The 27,471-nt window shown below is 43.5% G+C and overlaps 1 protein-coding gene across 1 annotated transcript in view; it reads right to left on the bottom strand.

Moving 5' to 3' along the window:
• Polr3b (RNA polymerase III subunit B) overlaps positions 1-27,471 on the bottom strand; it is an 84,271-nt gene that overhangs the window by 26,209 nt on the left and 30,591 nt on the right. The window contains exons 13-20 of the mRNA XM_051206196.1: positions 21,400-21,561; positions 18,274-18,474; positions 16,712-16,874; positions 14,766-14,919; positions 12,218-12,292; positions 11,606-11,704; positions 9,379-9,506; positions 988-1,197 (exon numbers count right to left, since the gene is read on the bottom strand). Of these exons, the coding sequence (XP_051062153.1) occupies positions 988-1,197; positions 9,379-9,506; positions 11,606-11,704; positions 12,218-12,292; positions 14,766-14,919; positions 16,712-16,874; positions 18,274-18,474; positions 21,400-21,561 (1,192 nt within the window). The remainder of the gene's footprint in view (positions 1-987; positions 1,198-9,378; positions 9,507-11,605; positions 11,705-12,217; positions 12,293-14,765; positions 14,920-16,711; positions 16,875-18,273; positions 18,475-21,399; positions 21,562-27,471) is intronic.

Below are 27,471 nucleotides of genomic sequence, written 5' to 3' on the forward strand. Positions count from 1 at the left end.
ATGGAGAAGCCAGCCTGCAGACCAGGTGATGCTCATTAGGGCATGAAGTAGTGACCTGTGAAAGTGAACTGTCACAAGAAGAGAGAAGCACACAAACTACACGACAGGGTAGGATACATTCCTAGCTTGTGACATCTGGCTAACAAACGCATCACACACTTGGGGTTAAGCTGGTCAGTGACAGCCTTTTCTATCTGCCCTCTCAACACACGCTTATTGTTGCATGCACCAGCAGATAGACATATTTGAAACAAACAAAATGAACCTTAGTTCATGTACTATTTAATTCCTGGTAGGGAAAAAGTCTCATTTATTCTTCTCTTTGAGAAACTTCCAGGCTAATAATGAAACAAAGTAACAGAGATCCTGAGGTTAAACATTAATGCATTTTTCCCCCCAATGGCAGTCATTACAAACAAAGCAAACAAGCAAAATCAAGACCAAAGTGTAACAGGTCTTATAATTTCTAGACATGGCAGTGACCTGTACCCATGAGACCTCATCAAAATGACAACATTAGCTGATGTGCCCAGGTGGGCAGGGGAAAATTTACACGTTTCTACCCCGAGCTTAAGAGCTAAAGGCAGCCAATGGCTGCTGAGAGAGGGAAAGTCGGTCTTCTCTAGGGATGAGCTCCCTGAGAGCCCGCTAGTCAGACCAAGTGGTCAGCTCTAAACACATGAACACAGCAACACTAAATGGACTTACACATTTTACATGCCTGTGTGTGTGTGTGTGTGTGGAAAACAATAAAGAAGTTATTAAATTTGGGTGGGGGTAATGAAGGAGGGAGAAGGAGGGATGGGAATGATACACTGTACTCATGAAATTCTCAATTCAAGTAAAAAGTGTACAACAGCTCTAGTTTATGTACAAAGTTCAAATCATTTGAAACCTGCACTGCATTCTAACACCAATAATCCGTACTTACCATGCTAACTCTGAAAACAAGTACTTGTGGAGTTAAAGCTCTGAGAATCCACTTACCCCTGTCTAGGGAGGCCTTGTTCAAAACAAGGGCATCTTCAATGTCATAGCCACTGTAACTCATCACAGCAACTGTTGCATTCTGTCCCGCTGGCAATTTCTCAAAATCTATCAACTCAATGGTTTTTGTTTTAACCATGGGTTTTTGTGGATATGCTAGTAGATACATTAGTGTATCAATTCTGTTTCGCTGGTTGTATCCAATGGTACCTTTATGAGTATTGGAGAAAACAAAACCAATCATTATTTATATCTTGTAGAATAATCAGGTAGCACTGAATTTAAATACATTAAATTTGCTTAATAAATGACGAAAATCTCAGGGTAAACATTTCAAAAGTAATACCCATACTGTGGCCATTGGTTTCTAAAGCAACTTCTCTCCCTAATATTTAAAATCCCTGAAAAGTACAATCAGAGTAATAACAATAGAAAGAATTTCAACTTCTTGGACTTAATAAATACAATCGACACTATTTGCACAATTTTAGTTGTTAATGGTTAATTTCACAAGTTCAGCCCATAAACCTATACTTAGTTATGTTAAGATGATGTGAGAGCAACATGGGTTTTCCCATGCAGGAGCTTACACAGCACAACAGAAATACATAACGAATGACAGCAGAAGTTTAAAGGAAAGGAGAGAAGGACTGGAATGAAGAAAGGATTCAACCGACAGCAGAGAAGCAAGGACTTATCAATTTGTTATTTATGAAACAGCAAAAAGACATGAACCTGCACCAAACACTGGAACCCTTGGGGAAAGGTCTGGTCCCCTCTTCTACACTGGAACCCTTGGAGAAAGGTCTGGTCCCTCTCCTACACTAGGGACCCTTGGGGAAAGGTCTGGTCCCTTCTCCTAAGGAGTGGAGGGCACAGTGCAGTTAGGATGAGGGGTGAGTGAAGACAGGTGATATAATAAACAAAGATGCAGAAGTTATAGGAAATCAGATACAGAACTTGGCTCTGAGTTTGCTTATCTCCTTATGGTAGCAGGTAGGGCCACCTTCTCATTTGACGGTCATTGTCATTAGAAGTATGTGTCACTGTCAGCTCCAAGTGAAATCTGAACTTTAACCCCACAATGGGATCTATGGCCTTCCTGGAGTAGAGTCTTTTGGGGTCTGGGGCTCATGGGCACACAGCTGATTTTAAAACCTTTAAACTAGAAACGGAGACCTGCCCCGCTGTAAGATCATTTGGGAGGCGGCTGACTCCCCTCAACTTCTGAGCATTTCTTCACTTGTGAGTAATTGGGATGTTAGCATTCGGAGACGCATTGCTTGTTTCACGCATGTGCCTTCATGGTAGACACAGTACATACACATCAGCCCTAAGTGCTACCGTATGGAGAAGCCAAACTCAGAGCTCAACTCCGTATTTGATTTCCTCCAACTTCTGCATCTTTGTGTTAATAGATCATTTGTGCTCCACCCCCATCACTACCCACCAAAATAAATAAAGCAACAGCAATCTTAAATCAGGACTGTAACCAACTACTTGATCATCATCATCATCAACAACAACAACAAAGATTTGTCACTCTTTGAGAATCATCAAAGAGTGCCACACAGGGGCACCACACATGAGGAGCTCACGTGGCCGCTCATGAAATGCCAAGTGAATTAAAGCAAAGAACACTCTCTTTAGCAGTGTGTGCATTTGTGCTTAAATCTTTACAAAACTTGTCAAAAAATTGGCTGGAAAACAATTGTCAAGTTGAATCTCATGGCCCTTTTGTTGAGTTTGCACTAGGACTTGCAATTTGTGCTATTTTAGTGACAACTAATAAACTGGACAAGATAACCGGCAGTGATCACTCACTGCTTTGGCAAAAGCCTACCACTGCCGGGATCAAGACTCAGTTCATGGACAATAAGTTTACGTCTTTCTATGAAACCGTTTAAAATTTATGTTTCAACTGTGTAGTTTACTCAGCTTGAGCTGAGGATTCAGGCAATGTCCCACCAGGTTGCCAAAGCATGTCTTCTTAAACTAAGAGTAGCATTATCCTGCAGCAGGGGAGGCATAAATGGTTGTGCCTCTCAACAATGGCCACTGAGCCTGACCCTGCTATAAACGGTGCTCACAGGCCCAGAGCGTAATTCTCAAGCATCACTGCTGACCACTGAATGGAACAACATTTAGCACGTCTGGAGCTGTGACTCACTCATTGGAAACTTTTCTTTAAAACTTATGTATTGTACTTATACACAGTGTTTTTGGATGCATAATGATGTATATGTTAAAACCTTATGCATAAACTAAGATTTTTGTATCACAGAATGTTACAATTCCATTAAATCCCTATAGTTCTTCCCTAAAGTTATGAAAGACTATTTGTCAGTAGGTTTTTTTTTTTTTTTTTTTTTTTTTTGAGAAAACATCTGAAGAAACTGAACGGAGAGGCTTGCCTATGTATGCACATACTCCAACTAAAATGTCTTTACTGTTGTTTTCAGGCTCCTTAAAGAGCTCTGGAGGACTGGGGCTGCAGGACAGTGGACAGTGGCAGTGCTGGCCCAGCATGCACAGGCAACGCCACAAAAGGCACGGGGGAATAACACACACAGCTCACACAAAGGGCGCCCACAGCTGTGGTTTGCTTCCACAGACCATGTCGCCGTAATCATCCTTCCCAGCCACTCCCTTTGCTCACTAAAAGGACATGATTTTTCTTACTAAGCCACATTTTCTTCTAACTTTCTGAAGTCATCAACGGGCATATTAACATATACAAGTGTATGTTAAAACAGGGAAAGGTGAGAAGAACGAGACTATAAACATGTAACAAAACAGTGTTTATGGAAAAATGAAGTTGTATACATTTAAATTTCTTTCATTCTTTGCCCTCCATCTTAATCATTACCAATTAAAATAAAGGGTAATGGCATGGTTAACTTGCAGACACTGCCAAAGAGTCAGGAGGAATGACTGTCTCCTATCTCCAGTGGCAACACCTGAGCTTGCAGGATGCAGCCTCACCTGTTCCAGGGTATGTGGGGAGCCTTAGGGTAACTTTGTATCTACAAGGCAGACTCAGGGTAACTTTGTATCTACAAGGCAACCTCAGGGTAACTTTGTATCTACAAGGCAGACTCAGGGTAACTTTGTATCTACAAGGCAACCTCAGGGTAACTTTGTATCTACAAGGCAGACTCAGGGTAACTTTGTATCTAACAAGTCAGCCTCAGGGTAACTTTGTATCTACAAGGCAGACTCAGGGTAACTTTGTATCTACAAGGCAGACTCGGTAACTTTGTATCTACAAGGCAGACTCAGGGTAACTTTGTATCTACAAGGCAGACTCAGGGTAACTTTGTATCTACAAGGCAGACAACTGTCTTGTTGAACAGCCTCCACTGGTCATTCTTCTGTACACTCCCTGAGTGGCTCACTTTGGGTTTTCTTGGTCTTTTAACTGGGTTCTTATTACCAGAGGTCTTTATACGAACTAGGCATCATGTGTGGGGTTGCTTCCTCCCACTCTGAGGCCTGCGTTTTCATGCCTCCCACTGTTTTTCGAGAGCAAAAATCTAATCTTGATAAATTCAATCCATAAACCTTTTCTTCTAATAGTTTATACTCTTTGCACTATCCTGTATGAGAAAGCTTACTTCAAATCATATGTTCTCAAAGATATTTCTTTCCTTCTTCAATTTTTAGCTCTTACATTTAGGGGTATGAATCATTTCATATGAATTTTTCTATGATAACAGGTAGAAATTGATACTCATGTTTTTACATACAGATATACTAAAGCAAATATATTTATTTGAGAATTTCCCCTTTCCCGAATGAACTGTTATGACACTTTCATTGAAAATCACTGGCCAGGGCTGGAGAGATGAGTCAGCAATTAAGAGAACCTGTTGCTCTTTCAGAGGACGGAGTTCAGTTTGGAGTACCGAGAGCAGGAAGTACACAACCATTGATAACTCCAGTTCCGGGGAAACTGACATCTGCCAGCACCTGTGCTCTCCTTGTCACACAGTGTACACCCAACAGTAGGTATGAAAATAACGTACTGTCTTAAGATGGGGATAGTGATTGTAAAGAAATTCAGACCAGAGCTGGGTGTGCTGGCACACACCTTTAATCCTGGCACTTGGGAGGCAGAGGCGGGCGGATCTCCATGGGTTTGAGGCCAGCCTTGTTTACATAACCAGGGACTACAAGAGACCCTGTCTCAAATGAGAGAAGGAAAATCAATTGCTTATAACGCTTGCACCTCTTTCTCAACTGTTAACTCTGTTCCATTTAGTCATACATCTACCCTTGAATCAATACTACACAGTCTTTACTGTTGTAGCTTTATAATCAATCAGAATCAGGTTATATGATTTCTATAGTTTTAAACTTTAGCTCAAAACTCCCTCCCTTTGTACGTGTATGCATGTGTGTAGTTATACATGCTGGTGTGTGTATGGAGGCAGAGTTGGAAATTGTTTTTTTTTTTTCCTCAATCATTCTCCACTTTGTTTATGTGTTTGTTTTTGAGACAAAATCTTACTAATATAATCCTGGCTGGCCTGCAAATCACAGAGATCTGTCTGACTCTGCCTTCCAAGTACTGAATTTAAAGACCCATGCCATGTAATCCAGCTCTGTATCAGTCATTCGTTCATCCACTTATTTATTCTCAGAAACATTTAGCACAACACCCACTAAGCTGGCTAGGCACAAGAACAGTATAAGAAAGTCAGTTCCTGTCTTCAATGAGTTTGTAATCTCTAATGTAGTAGAGAAGCCAGCGTCATTACAGGCCACAAAAGTTCAAGAAATATAGGAGGACAGGAGGACGTGAGTTTTTGCAGAGAACTTCACTAAGTCTTATAAAAGAGATTTCGTTAAGAGACACAGTGTATGTACCATAGTATAAACTATTCAACCACTGAAATTCAGCTTTCTTGTCAGAAAAAAAGGTACATGACTCACAGATTGCTATCATGCATGTAAGAATTTGGAGGTCTGGGGACAGGTCAGCAATAGAGCATGTGTTTGGCATGAATGGAGGCCTGGGTCCATTGCCCAGCAATACCAGCCGCCCTGTGGGTACTCAGTAAGGGGCATCAGTCATCATGATTAGCAGCCAGTTGTTCCCGTACAGGTCTCACCCACAGACTGAACTTGGATTCAATTGGTAACTCCCTATGAGGGAAACCACAGAAGCTGAGCCACAGGAACCTCACCACCTGAGTGAGTCTAGCATGGAACCAGGCACAGGGGTGTTTGCAGCTCCCGGGGAACTTAGATAACACGGGAGCATTTGTATCAGGAACTACAGCACAGACCTACAGCTAGAACAGCTGCAATGATTAAAAAAAAAATCAATAGAATAAAAAAATTCTCATGAATAACTGGCTAAGCCCCCCCCCCAATCCCATTTTTTTTTTTTAAAACTCCTTAACAAATAAATAGATATTTGAAACAAACATTGGGACAGAGGAATGCACGCAGCAACATTTGATGAGGATTCTTGAATACTATGTGCTTCAAATATCTCAACTTCAGGGCATCCCACTCCAGTGTAAACACAGGAGGAAATGTTCTTCTTAGATACAGATTCTAGGGAAGCCAAAACCAGAAATTGTCCCAGCTCCTGGCTTTTGCTTTTTTTTTTTTTTTTTTTTTTTTTTCTCTTTAGTCTCAGCAGTTTGGAGCTGAACAGGAAGGGCTGGAGGAGAGCTGTGATGCACATTCATTAACTTGCTGATAGAGACTTCCTGACCCTTTAAGGAGGACAAAGTGCTCCACTAGAGGATTGCCAACTGGTAACAGGCAGGGTCTGAGAGTGAAGCGGAACTCAGCCTCCCGAGTGCACACGGCAGCTCCCGCACCAGCAGAGCCAACGCCCACCCACAGACCTGGAGCCCGCCTGGACTTTCTGTCCAGAGCCATGTCACCTCCAGCCACACCCACAGAAGTGACAGACTCATGCCACGTGGGGACTGGAGCCTTCCTGACCTAAGAATCTATGATTTAAGAAGCCCCTTTGCAGCTGCCTTGTGGGACTGATCCCACCCCCCCACCCCCCACCCCCCACCCCCGCAGTCGCACGGGTCCTAGCGTACTTCTTGTGGAGGAGAAAAGGGGCCACCGCTTCTTTCTGGAGGGTGGGGTGGGAAGGGCAATGGCTGGGACACAAGCCTTCCAGGTTGGCTAGAATATTCAGTGGGCCAGTTCTGGACTGGTGAATGCCTTTCACTTTCTACATGACTGACAAGCGAGTCAGGTAGTATTTGGAAACCCACAGACAATGAGATTAAAGCAGTCTTCAGTGATGTGTCCTCTTTACAGTGGCTTCAGTGCCCGGCTGCAGGCTCCGGAGGAGCCCCGGCCTCTGAGGTGCCTTCTCTGACTGACCCCTGCACCTATGTAAGCGTCCAAAGGGAATCATGGGAGTCATGGCCAAACCGTGTGCCAACTTTAAATTAAACACACTTGTCTATGCCTTCCTTCCCGGTCAGGTGTGTTTTATAATGACAAACAGTAACAAAGGCTTTTTTTTTTTTTTTTTTTTTATGACTTAAGATATTCAGTGGCTTTTGTCTCGAAAGCGTCAGCAGTCACGTCAGAGGATTGTATCCAAGGAGCTAAATGTGCAGGGCCCAGGGTCAGAGCAGCTGAATACACCAACCTCAGAAAACACAGACAATGAATTGCAAATGACACTCACAACAAAACGAGAAAAAAACCTTCACACAGAAGACTACAAAAGAACTCTACAGACACTGAATTGGCTTTCTGTGCACACTGATCCTGCTTAACTGTGTGTGGTAACTAACCCAAAGCTTTAGACATGTGCAACCACAAAATAAAGGCTGGTTTTTTTTTTTTTTTTTGTTTGTTTGTTTTGTTTTTGGTGGGGAGGGTTGTGATAAAAATAATTTTTCCCTCCTTTAAGTCTATTCTTTATTTTTTAAACCGGTTTCACTAAACTGGAGCTGGCCAGTGCTTCCGTTAGCTTCGTCAAACAAAACGAGTGGCATTAGCGATGCAGTGATTAGTCTTGTGTTAATTCTGCTCAAGGTCCCCACAAAAGCTGGTATTGTTTCAAAAAGGATCCACATCATGAAACAAAATGGTTTGGTAAACCCAAAAGAAGTGATAGTCCTTTCACAGCACACTGGACGCACCAACTTGTTAGCAAAGCAGGAGCACAGGCAGGGGCATCGGACTACACGGCTGGAAGTGATGGGAGGCAAAACTGATTTTCCCACTGGGGATTATTCCCAACTGCCCGGGTGTTACACCACTCAGGTAGACGGTGGTGGGACAGCATGCCTTTCATCTCTTCACAGCAGGCAAAGGGCTCATGAAGCTCAGGAAGGTGTATCTTTACTTACTTCCTGTCTGTAGTGAGGGAGCCAGATTTCTTAATGGCCAGCCAGCTGTGGCAGGAAGAGGGGCAGAGCCTGAGGGTGGCAATGCAGAACCTCCCTTCCCCTCAACTGGTCAGGGTTTGAAAATGAAGCCCCCGCAGCCCTTGAGATAAGAGTTGACATGTTGTAAGGGGAATGGAAATCCATTAAGAGGACTGTGATTTGAAAACCTTTCTCAACAAGCCTGTAAGTAAAACTGTCTCTGGGGTGGGCTCCTCAGAGCTCCTGGGTCACACTGATCCCCGAGTGGCATATATTCTCTGCCACATCTCTCTGTCTTCTTGCCATAAAGACACACCAAGCAGCAAGGCTCCTGAGAAACGCTTGCTCACACCATCTCCCGGACAGAGGCTTCCCTTCTGAGACACAGTGCAATCCCAGCTTTACATGGACTCCTCTCCCTCTCAGTCCCCAGACCCTGGTCTAACCTGCTGGCCCCTCCAACTACACTGAACCTCCTCAAGCAGAGAGCTGGCTGATGTCTGCTCTCAGGCTCCTTCTCCCCACATCTGACTTCCAGTCTTGCTCAGTAAAGGTTATGGATGGGTAGATAAATTCATAAAAGATAGGAGAAAGAGAAGGAAAATCAGAGGGGGGAAAGAAACGGACTTGGGAACTGGTGTACAAGTTCTAGGTGACACAACAGCAACTACCAGACCAGGGCAGGTTCACGCCTGTCATGCAGACAACCCAGGTACATGAGTTACTCAGGGAACCCCCTCCGCCTTTCAACTGTCTCCCCGCCCGTGACTTTCTGGTATTCTGCTCTTTCACACATCTGTCCTGGTTAACTTACACTTTTCAGAGCTTTGATGTTTACATTCATTCTTACAACCAAGGGGAACCAGCTGAAATCTCCTGCAGGCACCCGAGAGTTCCACAGGCCCTTTGAGCCTGGCAACCCCAGGTATCACTACCATCTGATTTGCCCAAACACGCAAGAGTAGGAACAAAGGCGACGTGTTTCCCCGCGTCATGTAGGAGCAGTTTGGTACGGCACTCTTACCCATGGCTTGCTTGCCCATAGCACACTGGTAGGTGTTCCGTGGAGACTGGTTGTGATGAGGGTATGGGATGAGGCCAGCACAAACACCAAGAAGAGTGAAGGGTTCAATCTCCAAGTGGGTGGTATCTCTAGCAAATTAATGAACATTCAGGCAGTTTAGGCATCAAGCACTAAAATGATTGTCTGCTAAAGGATATAAAATTTACCATTTCCTGGGTCCCCAAGGGACTTACAAGACAATAAACTTAGATGCTAGTGAAACTGGCAAAATAAAAACATGCTAAGGTAAAGCAGGATGCAACCTGAGAATTTAAACCGTTTTGTGATTAAAAAAAAAAAAAAGTGTCTGATCAGTGACGGAAGTAGAAGGGAAGGGACACAGTGGAACACTGTTTATGTAAAAGTGAAGCAATGGCGCGCCGCAGGAAGAAAATTTCTATACCAAACTCAGTATGGTGCAGCAGCTTGCATGTGGCCAGCGCCTATCAATAAGGAGCCCGCATCACTGTGTGGGGGAAAGGAATAGAGCTCTTTGAAAATAAGTCACTACACACTATGCAGACCAGTGCTAGTCTTCAGCTGACGGTAGCTACTGAACAGATGACACACCGGGCTACTGAAGAACTAGTTTAGATTTTACCCAATTTTAATGGATTTAAAACTTAAAACTCAGCTTATCTTAAACTGTCATTATATTTCAAACAATTTACATTTGTGAAACTACATATTCAACTGCAAAAATTCTATCAGATTTAGTATTTCTAATAAAATTCAGCTGTAATTATATATAAAATTTTAAAGACTTATAGTGGGAAAAATATAGCATATCTCACTAAAATATTCAAAACACAATGACACAATATTTTGGGCACAGTGGGATAATAAAAGCATTAAATATAAGGGCTGGGGATATAGCTAGGTGTAAAGACAGTTTAAGACCTGTGAAGCCCTACATTCAATCCTCAGTATCTCCTCCCAAAGTAATAATTAAGCTCTCATTATTTTCCTTTTCATATGGCTACTAGAAATTCATATGTATTGGTGACTTGCACTATATTCTTCTGTCTAGTACATATGAGCATCTGAATTATTTCATAATACATTTCTGCAGAAAATTCAGGTTGGGGCTGAGTAATAAAGTAGCTAAGATGTTTTCATGGGAAAGAGCAGCCAGGTTATTTAAGGGTTTTTATTCAAAGTAACACATATCATATTCAGGACACATGCTACACAGTCCCAAGGGTCCTGGCAATGGAACTATAGCCATTTCAAAGGTTCACAGCACCTGAAGGGAGAGGAGATTTCTAAGAAACCAGGTCCTCACCCACTGTGGAAAGTTAGCTGTAAGGTACCCGGTGAAAGACCTCCTACTTCCTCACCGAGAAGTGCTTTCCATGTATCTCTAAGCTGGAAGAGCAGCATTTCCTTAGGATCTGGCAGAACCTTAACCGTGATCAGAACCTTTGTCAGCAGGGTGGGAAGCGTCTAGGGGTTTTCTGTTTTAAGAAGCATACCATAAAGTTGAATTTACTACACTAGAATAAAACAGAATTTCCTTCATTAGGGGATGTGATTAATGGCAGAGAGCTTGACTAGCACATATGAGGTCAACCCCTGGTACTGGAAATTACATGTTTGTGATAGAAGATACAAACGGTTATCAAATATGAGTACTAAACTCCCTTTTAAAAACATAACTAACTTCGAAAATCTCAGTTTCAGGCAAGTGGTCCAATTAATGGCATGAATCACAAGGCAAGTTGTACAGATGTCCTCTAATGTCTTCCAAACAGAACACAGATGCTTCTAAAATACCAGTGGGTAGGAGAAATATTATGAACACATTGGCATCTCAAATTTACACTGCACATATGCTCAGCAATATTTTTACAACATACTATGTGTGGAATTCCTATTCCACCAAGAAGATTCCAGATATCCACAGACAAAACCCTACCTAGGAGAGACCCCAGTGTTTACACAAGTTGGATATTGAAACCAGAGGCGATTCCTTTTAAAAGCATACACCGAGTGTCACGTGGTAGGAAGGACAATGAAATCTAAGATCACTTGTGACTGACGGCAGCACTGCTCTGGGACAAACCACAGTTGCTTTATTACAAAACATCTCCCAGAGGACCTAATAGGGCACAAACACTGTGTGAAAACACATAGTACTTTTTATAACAAATGGACTTTAACTGTGGATGTTACCAGTATTACTTACTTATTAATGGTATGTTCGTAGAGTGCAATGTTGCAATCATTTTCTTCATTCACATCTAAGTATTCAACTAGACTCTCATGTAAGAAGTCTTCAAAGTTCCTGGGGGAAAATGTTGTTAAAAGAGACACTAAGGCACTTTGCTGCGGTACTGTGTAACAAAAGACCCCGGTTTTCACCTATCCCATGAGTCCTTTCTTTCCTGCCATTGTTTATGGGTCACAAGTCACTAAAATAAAAGCACTAAACATAATTGTTGCCAATCTGGTCCCCACTCCTAAAATACTGACTTTAGAGACTGCGGTGTGAGGGATGCAGTGACTCCATCAGCAACAAGGCTACGAGGGCTTTTCTTTGTGGAAGAGGCCGATGGAGAGTAATTTACACCAAGGCTCTCAAACCCCCATGAACTGTTTGTCAGGCACTTCACCATATGCAGGCTACTGCATGCGGAATGGTTTGAACTGGTTGCTGGTACACTTGGTGGGGCTGGATTAAAAGAGTAGAGATGAAAATATACTTTCCTTACAGCATATATCAACGAATGTTACTGCCGGTGAAAGTATCTAAGCCCATATTTAAAGAGATTAATAATTTCTACTTTTGGTCACTTACCTGTAACCTTGAGCCAACTCTTCCATGTGCTTATTTGTGACTGCTGGCTTTTGTTTCTTAACAATTATGTAAGGCCTAGGAAGGGAGAAGAATAATTTACTGGAAGGATGAGGTCTGCCATTTCTATTGACCACTGCGGAATGAGAGAGGGCAGATGCAGCTTGTTCAGGGATTGCTTGAGGACGTATAGTAGGGTCTTTCTCTCTCCACCTTCCCTCTCTGATACACACACACACACACACAACCTTAAATTTATGTATGTATTCACTACTCAGCTTCTCTCCAATTATCCTAAGAGACATTTGGATTTAAACAAAAATCACAGCCAATGAAGTCTAGACAGGGTACGAGATCTTCGTGCCACATTTTAAACCACTACAGAGGCGCCTCATTTCCCGCTGGGGATACTTGCTGCATGGCAATCTCCCTTTATCTGTGCTTCAGGGGTTTCATGCTTTTTGGTGATTTAGTGACTCAGTCAACCGTGGTTTACAAAGTTTTAAATCATGTAGATGCTTCTGGGCAGTGTGGCCACACCCTGTAGCACCCTGCTCCATTCTAGCCGGGAAGGGGGCGGCCCTTCCTCTACTGCCTCCATGCCATACAGCAATCTGGCAACAGTCTCGTCAGAACGGTGCATTTGAGACTGGCTACTATGGATGGTTTTAGGCATCCGCTGGGGAGTCCTGGGACACACACCCCACAAGGAGAACTTCTGTAATGCCTGTGCTGTCAGCAGGTAAAGAACTATCAATAATGGCACCTAGTTTGAGAGTTCAGGGGAGACCCAGACATCTGAGGTGGTTTGATGCACGACAAACATCACTGACACAGACTAACAGGTGACTTATAATGACCGATGCGGGTGAGATGGACAGGGCACTCTGGCAGATTAACTTTCAGTGGTGTCTTGCCTCTGAGGGCTTTGCTGCCACAAGGAGATACCCACAAGAAGAACAGCGTGCGTTGGACACGCAGCTCTTACGGAGGGGAGCAAGAAGCCAGCAGACACTCTCGGAAGCCCAAACGACTACGTGACGACTAACGAGCACTGAGGACAAGGAGAGGAGCTGATCACACACAAAAGGGGCTTGAGCTTCTAAACAAGAGCTGGGCAAGCTCTTCAAGGAAGTCAGTGCCTCAAATCCTGGCTTTTCGGTGAGCAGAGAGCCACTCCCGCCCCACCCCACTTACTTCTGCCCCACTCTAGAAGCCCCGCCCACTCCCGCCCCTCTAGTAGCCCCGCCCACTCCCGCCCCTCTCTAGCAGCCCCGCCCACTCCCGCCCCTCTCTAGTTGCCACGCCCACTCCCGCCCCACTCCATGTAGCTCAGGTCAAGGCTCAGGATTCAGCAGAAATTAGACTAGAGGGGGAGATGCCCCTTTCCTCAACAAATTCTCCTATTCCAGCCAGAGGTGTGGTCTGCTATTACAAAATTTCTTCTGAAAAACAACTTTCTTTTAGAACATGTTTTACCATATGGATACGCTGAAATAAAGAAATTCCAAACAGGAATAGCTTAGAACATGCCTTTGCTTCTCCTGCCCCTCAGAAGGCCATGCTGTCTGACACCCACTTTCTTCCTCTTTTTAAGACAGACACCAGGCTGGACCTCACAGAAATCCACCACCAGCCTCTACCTCCTAAATGCTAGGATTAAGGCCACTGAGCCACCACACCTGGCTTAGGCCACTTCACAGCCAAGGAAACCAAGCCTCAGAAGGCTAGAAACACCAGAATCACAGTCACTAAGTGGCCAGTCAGGACTCTAGCTGAGTATATTGTTTTCAGCAACACCATAAGAGAAACCAGTTTTGAACAGGGTAAGCAGAAATTACTTTGCTACAAGCATTACGAACTCACCAGAAGGAACGAGAGAGTCGAGGGAAGGGGAGACACACTGAGAGAGATCAGGGACTGGGGGAGTTATGACGATGCAGGAGTGCCCAGCGAGCTGGTGTCTGCCTGGCGGGCTGGGGCAGATACTAGGTGGGTTTCTATCTGCCTGTGTGTGATGAGCACCTAGGCACTCTCCAGGAGCCCTCCTTTCCAGTTACTTTCTTCATCTGTGTCTTCACACTCCCATTTCCTCAGCCTTTCTTTCTCCTTTTACGCTGTGGTTAAGTAAGTGACATAATTCTACCAATTCTTTAAAGCCGGGTAGAATACAGAGGTAAAAGCCATGATGATTGTTGGAGTCATGTGACTTCTAAAGACAACCGAGAAAAGCCCAATTCTAGCTCTGGGTATGTGGCTCAGCTTCACACACCCCAAGTCCCTCATACAGTAAGAGTCTTACACACATAGCACCACTCAGTAAGACAACAACTAAATCCCAGCACAGCTGGCTGCTACTAGTAATTTTTCTGTTTCTCCTAGCAGATGAAACTCTCTGAGGACAAAAAAAATATCTACCATTAGTTATCAAACCTCCCATTCATCTCTAAAGTGTTTGATAACCGAATTAAATTCATCTCCAAAACTAGAAGCAAGGCCATTTCTTTTAAAACTTCACATAAAAAGACTTAAATTCTTCATAGCAACATACCTACACAAGCGCCCTCCATCGGAGGAAATATACACACATCGGTCTGTAAGATTCGTGGAGATAGAAACAAACTCATTGATATATCCTGCTCTTCGCATCAGCCGAAATGTACTGACAAGCTTTTTATGGTCTCGAATGACACCTAAGATGTTCCCTAAACAGAGAAGACACAGGTAAGTCAGGAACGAAAAATAATCTGACTTAAATTAACCATCAAATAATAATACTGAGAAGCAATGAACAGTCACTTGAAAACAGTAATTAACATCAGAACTAGCACGCAGGCTCTAGAAAGCAGCACAAGGGTGTGCTCAAAGACAGTCCAAGTAAGGGCCTTGAAGCATGTGCCCATCACACTGGGCACTGACTGAGGAATTCCCAAGAGTTCACTTCACAGTCCTTGGCTGTCAGCATGGCCATGGGGGTTCACACCATAACCGGCAGGTGTGAAGGCTGGCTTATTCAATACACAGGTGGGTGTGAAGACTGGCCTGTTCAATCCACAGGTATTGTGTGTAGGAAAAGTGCTGAGAATTGCCTTGTTGCTAGCTCTGACACTCCAGAACCTTCTGTGAAACCAAGATGCCAGGTTTCACCTCCCAGGCTTAGCATGAGCATTCAGAGGCACTGGAGGCCGTGTAGACTAAGCTCCAGCTCCATCAACACCTGGGGAGAGCAAGCTGACTGCCTTGCTGAGGTCCTGATCCCTTCCCCAGAGCCTGTATCTATCGATGCTATGAATGGGAGGGAAGGGGGAAAGCAGAGAAGAGCTAAGAGCCAGAGATGAGCCCACCAGACAACATGCTGCTACCAAGTCAAAGGAAAAAGGGTGGGCACCTTGCTGCCAGCCTCTGGGGGGCTCTGAAGGAAGAGATGGCTATGAACCAAAGAAGCAGAATATTTCGCTCCAGCCGCTCAGTTCTAAGAGACTGAACGGCTGAACACTTCTACGAAGTGGTGTCGTCTGATCATTTCTGCAGTAGCGTGTGTATATTTAACAAGCTATTAAGACACCACACAGAGCTTACTCTACTGTGGACATTCTAGCAGCTCAGACAGATGGGAGGCAGGAGATGGGCCTCGGCGCTGTTCGTGTTCTCAGAACCTTGGGCACCACAGCCAAACGATCAGTGTTTCTGTTCTCACTTTTCTTCCTTTGATTTAGCGCCACTGGAGACAGCTTTTCAGTCAGGGATGGGAGCTTGTACCTGCTCCCCTCTCAGCACTGGGGTCCCAGCTGGCTTGGACCTGTGCAAGCCATCTCCAATTGACAACCAACCTCTCACACAGAAGAATCAGTTTGCCCAGTGGAGTCTCACACTTAAAGGCAGGCCCCATACCCAGCAAGTAGATGGCCAAGACAAAACAAACAAACAAAAACCTCAACAGTACTTTTTGGGGGGTTTTATGGGTTTTGTGTGTGTGTGTCTCATTTCTTCAGCTTTGTTTTTTTGCTTGGTTTTGTTTTATTCTAGTTTGTCTTCCTATTTGTTTTCTAAAGAGACAGAAAGAGTTGTAGAATTGGAAGAGCAAGGAGGCGGGGAGGATGTGGGAAGAACTGAAGGAAGGGAACCATAATCAGAATCTATTGTAAGGAAAATGTTTATTTTCAATACAAATAAAAAATAAAGGTCTCTCTACGGCCAGAAAATAAAGTATGTTTATGCTTTAAATACAAAAACAATGGATTCCCTTTCTACTCCCAAAAGATGATTGCTTAGGATACTGGTTCTCAACCTTCCTATTGTTGGGTGACACCCAACAATAAGATTATTTTCACTACTATTTCATAATTAATTTTGCAGTTATGAATTATAATGTAAATATTTGATATACAGGATATCTGATGAACCTCTCTGAAAGGGTCATTTGACCCCTAAATGGGTCGATCGCCACTCACATGATGAGAACCACTTAGGAAGAACATGTCTGTATAGCGTACTTACCGTTCAGGAAGACGAGAAACACATTTGGGTAGGAGAGTTCTTCTCCACATAATAAATTCACATCTTCTACTCCCAAGTTACCAGCTAACTTAATAATGGGTCCATCTTCCATGTCAGTTGTAATATGTGTCATAAGGGCCAAGTTCTTAACCAAGCCACAGGCCTAACAAAAAAGAGACAATAATTTCTAAGAATGTACATTAGTCATACAAAATACAGCTTGTATGTGAAAATGCTCAGCACTTTGTTGGTGGCATTACAAACTTGAAAGGGACACTTGGAAATTCAAACACACACACACACACACACACACACACACACACACACACACACCTTAAACAATCTCACCTTTAAAATGTGTATACTCTTTACCTGATGAGTTTACCCTCAGACAACAAGACACCGTCCCAGCCAGTTTATTGTCAACTTGACACAAGCTAGAGTTATCTGAGAAGAGGGAACCACAATTGAGAAAATGTGTCCATACGCCTGGCCTGCAGGCGAGTCTGTAGCACGTTTTGTTCATTGGTGATGGATGTGGGAGAACCCAGTCCATTGTGGGAAATACCATCCCTAGACTAGGAGTCATGGGGGTGTAAGGAAGAGGCTGAGCAAGTCAGCCTCCGTGGCTTTTTTTCTAATAACCACAGCCTGCTCGGACATCTAATTTTCACCTCTTTTGAGTCCTAACAAAATCCTACACTCTGAAGCCTACATCTTTCATTTGTTAAAAACTTAGTGTTTAAAAATCACTGTACATTTACCAGGCCTCTACTGTAGGAACCCTTCCTCCACGCCCTGAAGATGACACAGTGGTGGCCCTCCCTTCCTTCCTTCCTTACCTGGAGATGTAATAGTGACCCATCTTTCTCCATTAGTTTATGACTCACAAGGAACAGAATCAGGTGCCGCTAACAACAGTATCATGAGAAAGCCTGGGGCTGGAGAGATGCAGAGGACCTAGGCTTGGTTCCCAGCACCTAACAACAGCTTGCAACTCTAGTTCCAGGGGCTAAACAGTACCCTCTTCTGCCCTTTGTGGTACCTGCGTGCAAGTGGTGCACACACATACACTCAAAACACAGCCAAGGAACAGAGGGTGTGGTGAGGTTAAGTAATTAAATCTTGGCAAAGCCAGTGATTTGGTACTGAGGTAATGGCTTGTGCTTCCATGTAAGTCAGAGTTGCTGCACGCCTTTGACGGTATGCTCCAAGGTGTCTACAACTGTCTATGGAGTCCTCTAGGCGCAACTAAAGAAATCAAGACGCTACTCAAAGATCCTTCCGAGCATCAAAGGTGAGGGCTCTCAGCTGTCAACCTCCTAACCACCTCTTCATTGCATGGTTTGATTCTTACGGTAAAATGAGAAAGAAACGGCGACTAGGAGTCTCTTCAGGTAAGACACCGAATCAAAGGCTTCTGGCTTTGACAAACTATGATATTTCATGCCAAATAATCAGTTATTCACAACAGAAGAAATAACCTAGTGCCTGGGTCCAGAAACAGAACTCCAGACTCCATCCCAACAAGTATGGCCACAGAGATTCCCATGGTACCTTACCTCTCCTTCAGGTGTGTCTGAGGGACAGAGCATTCCCCACTGAGACGGCTGGAGAGAACGAGGGCCGCTCACTTTCCTTGTTTTTTCAAACTGGGAAGAGATCCTTGTCATCATGCCAAGTGCAGAGATATAGGACAGACGAGACAGCACCTGGGTCACACCCTGGCGGTCCATTTTAAATCTCTTTAGAGACCAGTTTCCCTGTGGAGAGATGAAATACATGAGCCGTCTCCTAACCTCTTCATACACTGCCAAGTTTATCACAGTTACTGCCTGCCAGTCCACACAGAGCCATGATTTAACTACACAAACCAAAATGATAACAACTGAAGTTAAAACTCAGCCAGGTGATCTGCTGGGGTTTTCTAGGCATAGAATGAGGCTTCACTGTGGCTAGTAACCAGCTCCAAATATTCACCACACGAGTCACCTTCTTTGGGATTTAGGGTCCACTGCCCAAGGCAGTTTAAGCAGAGGCTTCCACAGGAAGCAGGAAATGAACTCATGAAGTACTAGTGAGGTTTCCATACTCTTCAGGCAAAACTAATATAAAACCAAAGGGAATCTCATGCTGGATTTAATGTTATTTAATGCCCCCCCAAAAAGAGTGTTAAAACAAATCTGAGCACAGACAAAAATGACTAACAGTAGTTTAATGAGATAATCATCTATACCTTCTTAATGTAGGCACAAAGAATATGAAATTGCACAGTTTGATCTACCTTGGCCTTTTTGTTTGTTTGTTTTTTTTTTTAATGCATGATCCATATTGTCCCATCAAGAAATACCCTGAGATCACATCAATATTAAAATAGATTTGTGTAATTAAAGATGCTATAATGATGAACTCTATTATTCTGTATGCTAACCTGAAATATTAATATAATAAAATGGACTATGAATAAATTGTGAATACTCCTATTTTATCTCCTATAACCAAACACATCAGATTTATTAAATATTATTCTCCAAAAACATGAATACGTAGTAACACAAATTATAGAAAATAGTGTGCATCAAAAAAATCAAAGTAAAAACTTTCAAAAACCATCTGACTCAATTGTCTTCATGGCCGCACAGAGGATATGAGTGTGTGCTGGGCTGCTTCCCTTCTTTCTTGAAGAACCAGATTAAACTCACGAGGATTTTCTTGAGAAAAACGTAGAGGACAACGAGCATAAACTTTTGAACTCAATGTCAGAAGGGCATTTGTGGATCCCAGCTTTAGAATCCTCAGAACAGGAAAATTAGGGGCTTTTAGGACAGTGTTCCCAACTTTCCTAGAGCTGTGACCCTTCAACACAGTTCCTCATGCTGTAAAACTATTTCCATGGCTCATTTAACTTTCATACTGTTATGAATCGTCAAATAAATATTTTCTGAGATAGGTGCTTGTCAACAGGGTCATGACCCACAGGTTGAGAACCACTATTTTTGGAGATCAGATCACAGTTTACATTAAAATATGACTTCAGAAGATCTCCCTCATGAGTTCAAGTTTTAATCGGTTAAACTGAAAATCTATGTCTTATGAAGCTTTAATTTTTTGACAGTTTGGATAAATGCTAAATTCCAGGTATAAACCTCTACCGTTTAGCCAACCAAGAGCAAGCAAACAGGGATCCCACAGATTGCTGCCTACTCAGTTGGCTTTTATCTTGGGACAAGACCTATGTCCAGAGGGTAAAGAGTAAATAAGGTAAACATTCAGCAGAGAGCTAACATGAGGCAGCCTGCTAGTGAATAGGAAGTAGGTGGGGAAAGGCGCTGGGAGAGTTTGTCCTAGCATTCTGTAGGAGCAAACAAAGGAGAGCACAGGAACAGGGAAGAGGAGAAACAGCCTAAAACTCTCCACAGGGAAGCTAACTTGGTGAAGGAGTTTTGGTGGGACCCCTCTGCAGTCACCTCAGATGTGGACACACCTGCCATAAGGCCTGGAGCTTTCTAATTAGCAGGTGGTGGGGAAGATAAATGGTGTTGTGCTAAAAGAACATGATCAGGAGAAGGGAAGCGCTTACTCACAGTGCCGACATTGTGGGTCTTCTGCCTTCAGAACCTAGAGCAAGGAGATTAACATACCCGCGCCCAAGGCCCAAGAGCCGGCTGCACCTCTGTGTTAGCTCTAGCGGATGCTCTAACGCTGTCCACACAGACCCACTAAACTCTCTGAAGCTGAGCAGCAAAGCAAGTCTGCACTACTGTTCCATGGTAACGGGGGGGGGGGGGGTCAACGTGTTGGGCTACATTGTTCTTTGTTGGGGCAAAATCCATCCATAAAACTAATTGTGTGTCTGGAATATCATATGTGAGGCAGACTTATCAGACAGACCTATGGTTGCCATGCTTTTAAAAAGGAGCAGATACCTATCTGATAACCTTTGTGAATAGCCCAGCCCTGAATACACAGCAGCTGCAGGGACCAGTCTAGAGCCCAGAAAGGAATAGCTGACAGCTCTCTGAAGAATATAAACCCTACTGTGAAATAAACACCTTTTTATGGCTTTAGACAAAAGCTGCCAACTAAGCAATCTGCCTGATATATGTGAACTTCATTACAGGGAAAACAATGGAGGAAAATACCCATGAGAAGAAGGACTACTAACTGTTAAACCAAGGGACTTCTCCCCCCCTGTAAGTGCGTTCTGCATAGTGCAATACATCAGGAACTACAACATAGCAGTGATGCTACACAGTAGCCCTTCCTAATCTATGGGGGACCGGTTCCAAGGTCCCAGTAGACACCTGAAATGCAGGAAGTACAATAATCGCCTGCTGTTTTTCTATACACCCACGATAAAGTTTAATTTGTGAATTAAGGAAAGTAATTAATAACTAATAAAAGGCAGGAAAAATAAGTTATTTAAATTATGAATTACTTTTCAGACATCAGTAATTCACCACAGATAAATTACTCCATACTTGAATGAGACAAGATGGCTTGGGGGGGGGGCTATATTAACAAAATTCCCATTGAGGACACGTAAACTTTACACTAACTTTCAAGGAGAATCAGTTATCTCCTCCCATTTCTTTGATGTAAGTGTGTCTATCGTCTATGATCGCTGCCTCTGTCTCTTCTATCGAGTCTACCTGAATTCACAAGTGCAGAGAAGGCTGGATACTCACGGTAGAAATGGCATTCACCATGCCATTGGTGATCTGGTCTTGGCGCATGTGTTTTACAACATCAAACTGGGCTGCTCTTTGTTTAGGAATCACTTGGTCTGCAATCTTCTTCATTTCCGAATTAAATTTTTTGAACAAATCTTCAAAAAGAAGAGATAAGAGCTAGAAGAAAAGGACACAATGACTAAGCTTAGGACTCAATTAAGAATCTGGTTTTTTGGGGGGAAAAGGACTAATTTTAAAACTGAAAATGATATATTGTTGTAAAAATTCAACTCATGGATATGTACAGGACTTTGGTGAATATATATATATATGCCAAACTCTATGTAGGAATGTTGAATGACAGCAAAGGTGATATGAATCTGGAAGTCAGAGATATACAGTTTAGAATACTCTCAGAGTTTTAGGTTTCACTGACGGATTTTAATTTACAAAGAGAGGCACTGAACTCTGATAAGTTGAAGTTCCTGACTCAGTAGATCTAAGGGAAAATACAGTAATCAGCATTTCTTCTCTTTCTTTCTTTTCTTTTTCTCTGTTTTTGTTTTTTCAAGACAGGGTTTCTCTGTGTAGCTCTGACTGTCCTGGAACTCGCTCTGTGAACAAGGCTGGCCTCAAACTCACAGAGATCCTCCTGCCTCTGCCTCCAGAGTGCTGGGAGTAAAGGCATCACCGGATGTGAGAAGTGCTGGTGGCTGGCAAGCACTTTGAGAAAAGTTTCCTATTGAAGTCTGCACTTAGCTCTATGAGGACACCGGTATCAGACATAAACTGCAACCTGTATTAACAAAACTTAGACAATCTGAGCTACACTTATATGAGGACATTAGCAGCCAATGAAAATGAACAAAAGCTAGGCGAAAGTCATATGGCAAAGCCTGAAAAAAACACAACACCCAATGGAAGAAATCATACAAAGTCACATCTGTATTTCCTATTAGATGAGGTTCAAACTCCAGCACAACTAAACTGCATTGTCTCAGAAGGCCTGGGCAGGCGGGAAAATAAGCCCAGGAGCACTGTGAGAGAAACAGGCCCAAAACCTAGATGTCCTTAAGGCCAACTGTGGTTTATCTTGGGAGTTTAGAATTCTTCAGTCTTCCACACAGGAAAAGGCAACACTTCCAAGTTTTGTTTTCTTCTCCCGATGATTTGCTCATCTAATAGTAAGGGAGAAAGACAGCTTTGTTGGAACAGAGGCAACTGAACTCTTTGAACTTTCCTGGAAGTAGAAAGTAAATCTAGAAGTAGCTGGGGAAGGGTCAGGAAACCCCTGCTTAGCACATCTAGGAGGGGAGAGGACCTGAGCTCAAAGGGCAGAGGCAAGCTGCCCGCTCAATGCAGGAGTGCAGGAGAAATCTTCCTTGCCACCCACAAGCTTTGCACCTAGAAAAAAAAAAAAAAACAGCAGACTACAACCAGAGGAGGACTGACAGATGCCGTCACTAATGTCAAGAAAAGGTACACCACCAGAGGATGAGGTGGATTCCAAGCCCAGCTTCCATGGGGGAGGAGCAGGAAACCTGCTCAGAACAAGCATCACTGCCTTGCTCTGCAGCAGGGGCTCAGCCCACAGGAAAGGGACAGGAAACAGACAGCTTTCCACTAGGGAACTGGGGACGAGGAAGAACGCACATCTTCTTATTCCTATTCAGCATAGTGGTGGTGGCATTCCGTTCCACGGGGCAAAGACGGATACCGGTAACGAGAAGGAAGCCATAAAGCTGTCTTTACTTGATGATAACATATCTCAAGGAGGTCACAGGGACCCTAAAAGAAACTGCGTCATGAAGAGGTGAATTTTGCAAGACACAAGTCCAATAAACAAAGGGCAAGAGAACCCGTCATTTTATTTGTAAGCATTTTGCTAGCATTTTTCTTGCCTTTCACACATCAATTTTATGTCTCAAGGGACCCAAAGAGACGATGATGGAAAGTATTATTTTCCAAATTCCAGAAAATAAAAGTGTTAGAATGAAAACATTAGATACCATGACTTTCTATACTATAAAGAAATGATGAAAAAAAAAAAAAAAAAAAAACAAAAAAACAACGGAAACAATCCTCTTCAACCACTAAAAAGCCGCCAGCAGAACAGTGAAGCGGGGTTCTAGTTCCCAGTCACAAAGACAGACAACTGCGGGACACAGCTCCCCCACCCATCACACAGTCTACCAGAGAACACGGAACGAACAAGAGCATCTAGTTTCGGCAAGCTCCGTTCCCAATGAGACACATTAACATGGACAACACACATGAAAACACATCACATCACAAGGAGGACAGGTGTGTGGCAACACTTCCGCAAACCCAACACTCGGGAGGGAGGACGCAGGAGGGCACAACGTTTGGGACTAACCTAGGACATACAGTGAGCTATAGCGAGATCCTGTCTCCCCCCCAATCCATCTCAAACCTCCAAGGCCTACGTAGGCAGGCAGCTCAGTGGTTTAGTGCTTCAGTCCATGTCCACTACCACAAAAAATGTAGTAGGCATGTGTAAGGGCTAGTTTTAGGTGTCAGTGCTGCCAGGGCATGTCTTCTGAGTATATCTATTTAGATGTTTCTGGAAGAGACTGGCATTTGAACCAGTGAACTGAATAAAGAAGGTCCGCACCATCCTCATGGGATGTGGGCAGGCAATGTCTACCAGGCAGGCTCAAATGGACCAGAAAGGCAGAGGCAAGGCACATTTCCCAGCTCCTACATGCATACAGGGCTGGCCCTCCTGCTCTGGCTCCAGGATTTGCAATGGTGGACTCCAGGCCCTGGGTTCGGTCCTCAGCTCCAAAAAATAAAAATAAAAAATATCTTTTTACTTGTGTGTGTCTGCAGGTGTGTGAGGGGGTAGCAGAGGCACTGGATCCTCTAGAGCTGGAGTTCCAGGTGGTCGTGAGATGGTGGTCGTAGGTGCTGGAAGGGCAGCCAAGTGCCCTTAATTGCTGAGTCATCTCTCTAGCTTCAGAAATAGCTAGAAAAGGATAGCTATAGCCTATATAATTGGTTAAAAACAGGACCTAAACATGCAAAATGTCTCCTTGAAACTAATAAGGATGCAAACAAGATATTTCAAAGTAGAGGAAATAATACTGGTCAACAGATAAAGAGCTTAATCTCATTTGTCAAGTAGGAAATGCAAATAAGGATACAGAATATCTTACATGAACCCCCAGAGACAAAAACACAAAAGCTGGACAAGAAGTCATAGATGAAAAGCATCAGGAATTTGTCTACAAGGCAATGCACACACACTTGGGCAACTTGACTCCTTGAACGTAGTCCTCCTGCTATAAATATTTACAAGTGGGAACCAGGAATTGCAAAGACTAAAGTTAGGAGACAGAAAAGGAAAAGTATATGGAGTTCTTGACTGGTAAACTGGCCAGAGCAGCATTCATGTTTATATTTACAATTACACTTACATTTATGGTATGCTCATATAACAGATTATAATACAGAAATAAAAACGCACTATGGTAATACATAACATTGTTGAATCTTCTATTATTGGTTGTGAGCCTAGCCTTTAATAACTGAGCCATCTCTCCAGCCCTGAATCTTAAAAATAATACTGAGTAGACAGCCTAGACACGGGGGTGCGGGGGTGTGAGGTGCCTTGGTCCTACCTCAAAGAGATGATGGAACAGACTTACTACAATTCCTAGGGGAGGCCTTACTCTCTCCAAGGAGTAGATGGGGGGGGGGAGGTGGAAGGAGCAGAAGGGGAGGGAGGGGGAACTGGAATTGGAATGTAAAAAATTAATAAAAAAAATCTAAAAGAATGTAAAACAAATAATACTGACCAGAAAAGTTATATAGGTGAATTGTATGACATAAATTAATTTTGAAGCTCAAAAACAAGACTTACACTGTAGTAAAAGGGTTACAATTTTGCCATCAGAGCCAGAGGCATGGCTATGTGCCAATCTTCCAGGGGAGCAGAGTCCCAGCACCCACAGGCAGCAGCTCACAATGTCCTGGAACACCAGCAGCTTCAGGGAGATCTACCACCTCTGGCCTCCAGGGGTATTTATGCTCATGTGCACATACTCACACATATACACATAATTAAAAATAATAAAAACAAAAAACTCGCTGGGCTGTGGCGACTCACACCTTTAATCCTAGCACTTGGGAGGCAGAGACGGGTGCATCTGTGGTGATACTTTGTTAAAGATCTAACAAATAAAGCTTGCCTGAAGATCAGAGTGCAGAGCTAAGCCACACACCTAAGCCACTAGTTAGCCATAGAGGCCAGGCAGCGGTGGCCACATCTTTAATCCCAGCACTCGGAGGATACAGGCAGATGGATCTCTGTGAGTTCAAGGCCACCCTGGGCTACATGAGATTGAATTAGTTTAAAAGCGAAACAGCTCACGCCTTTAAAGCCAGGCCTAGGGAGGTGGAGACAGGAATGATATGGCTGGGCAGAGAGAGGAACGTAAGGCGGAGGGAGACAGGAGCTTGCTGCTGTCCCAGTGAGTCTGAGAGGCAGTGCAGCGGGGTCTGAGGTTGGGTGGATCGCCCCTTAGGTCTGAGCGTTGGTGGAGGTGAGAACTCTAGTGACTGCCTTGTGCCTCTGATCTTCAGCTCTAACCCCAATATCTGTCTCTGGGTTTTTATTGTCCATGCTGCACGGGAATCTGTGAGTTCAAGCCAGTCTGTTCTACAGAGTGAGTACCAGGACAGCCAGGGCTACTATTACACAGAGAAACAAAAAACTTGAAACACTGTAATTAGTCAAGACAATAATAAATGCAAATATCTCTCACAGCAGAGAGAGAGAGATGAACAACAGGTAAAGGGAAGGGCACTGATGACGTGTAAGTTGAGAAGTAGCTTTGAGTGTTCCATTTTATTTGGACCCTTCATAACATGTATCTGTGTGATATCTTTTTAATTTATGCTAAGAATCACATTAAAATAAATGCTAGTTTGGTCATGTAGACCGTGAGATGGCTGTGTGAGGATTGAGAGGAATGGCTGGCTGGTCACCTAAGGATTTGCCATCGACGACTGAGTATTGAGTACACAGCACTACACCTCTTAAGGCGCTGGCAGCAAGACCCGGAAGACATTCAGCAATGGCTACTTTTCTTGTTCTTGAGACTGCACTGTGAGATGGGTCTAAATAGGAAGCCGAAATGCAGAGACTCACTTCCCAACAACTGACCAACCAGGGCCCCTCACCCCCTTCTAGGTTTTATTGGATGAAGAACCAGGAAACACGCAATCCCAGCTAATAAGCACAAGTAGCTGCGAAGAATTCTCAGAAGGGAAAGACCCACAGGGAGAAACCCCAAGTTATTTGAACAAACTTTGCCCCAACCTCTGGCTATCGCATGAACTATAAAGACAATATGAGGTATGGGACATGTGCCCCGAGGCCCTAAACCATGCACAGGGTTTGCAACCATTTTCACCCCCAGGGAAGCATTAATGATAGTGTGGCTTGAGCATCAAGGCCTCAGGACAGGGTTTCTGTCTAGTCCATAAGAACACGCACTCTTAGAGTACGAAGCCATCTGAAGCGGCCACCCTGAGAACTCACATCCTTACTGGGCCTTGCCCTTAGCCCCCCTTCCAGTCACCCACTAGATGAGCAATGGCTGACTTCCACCAGGCAAACAGCCTGACCCACAAAATTGTGAGGTGAGGTCTAAGAAAACGAAGCCACTGCTTAGGGCAAGCATGTGCCACAGCAACAGATAACCAGCCATGAAGTTCACAGAGAGGGAAAACTGAGTAGCTGTTATATACAACAAGGGAGACCTGGCATGCTCCTTCAGTAATAAATATAGTAGCTATTACAAACACCAATCTATTTATAATTATATCCACATTTCCCATGTAAGCTTTCCTTTTATTAATAGAACAAAAAAAATAATCAGTTTGTGATTTAAGTCAACAAGCAAAGACATTTCAATTATTCACTTAAAGAGGAATTCTGAGATTAACAGAAAACACTTCAGTTGAAGATTCACCTACTCCCACACTGACTATATTCCAGAGTTTACAATGGGCAAGCAGACTTATGACTTGGAACGAAGAATTATTCAAAACAACTAA

This window comes from Phodopus roborovskii, unplaced genomic scaffold (genome assembly GCF_943737965.1).
Source record: "Phodopus roborovskii unplaced genomic scaffold, PHOROB, whole genome shotgun sequence".
In the NCBI taxonomy this organism is placed as follows: Eukaryota; Metazoa; Chordata; class Mammalia; order Rodentia; family Cricetidae; genus Phodopus; species Phodopus roborovskii.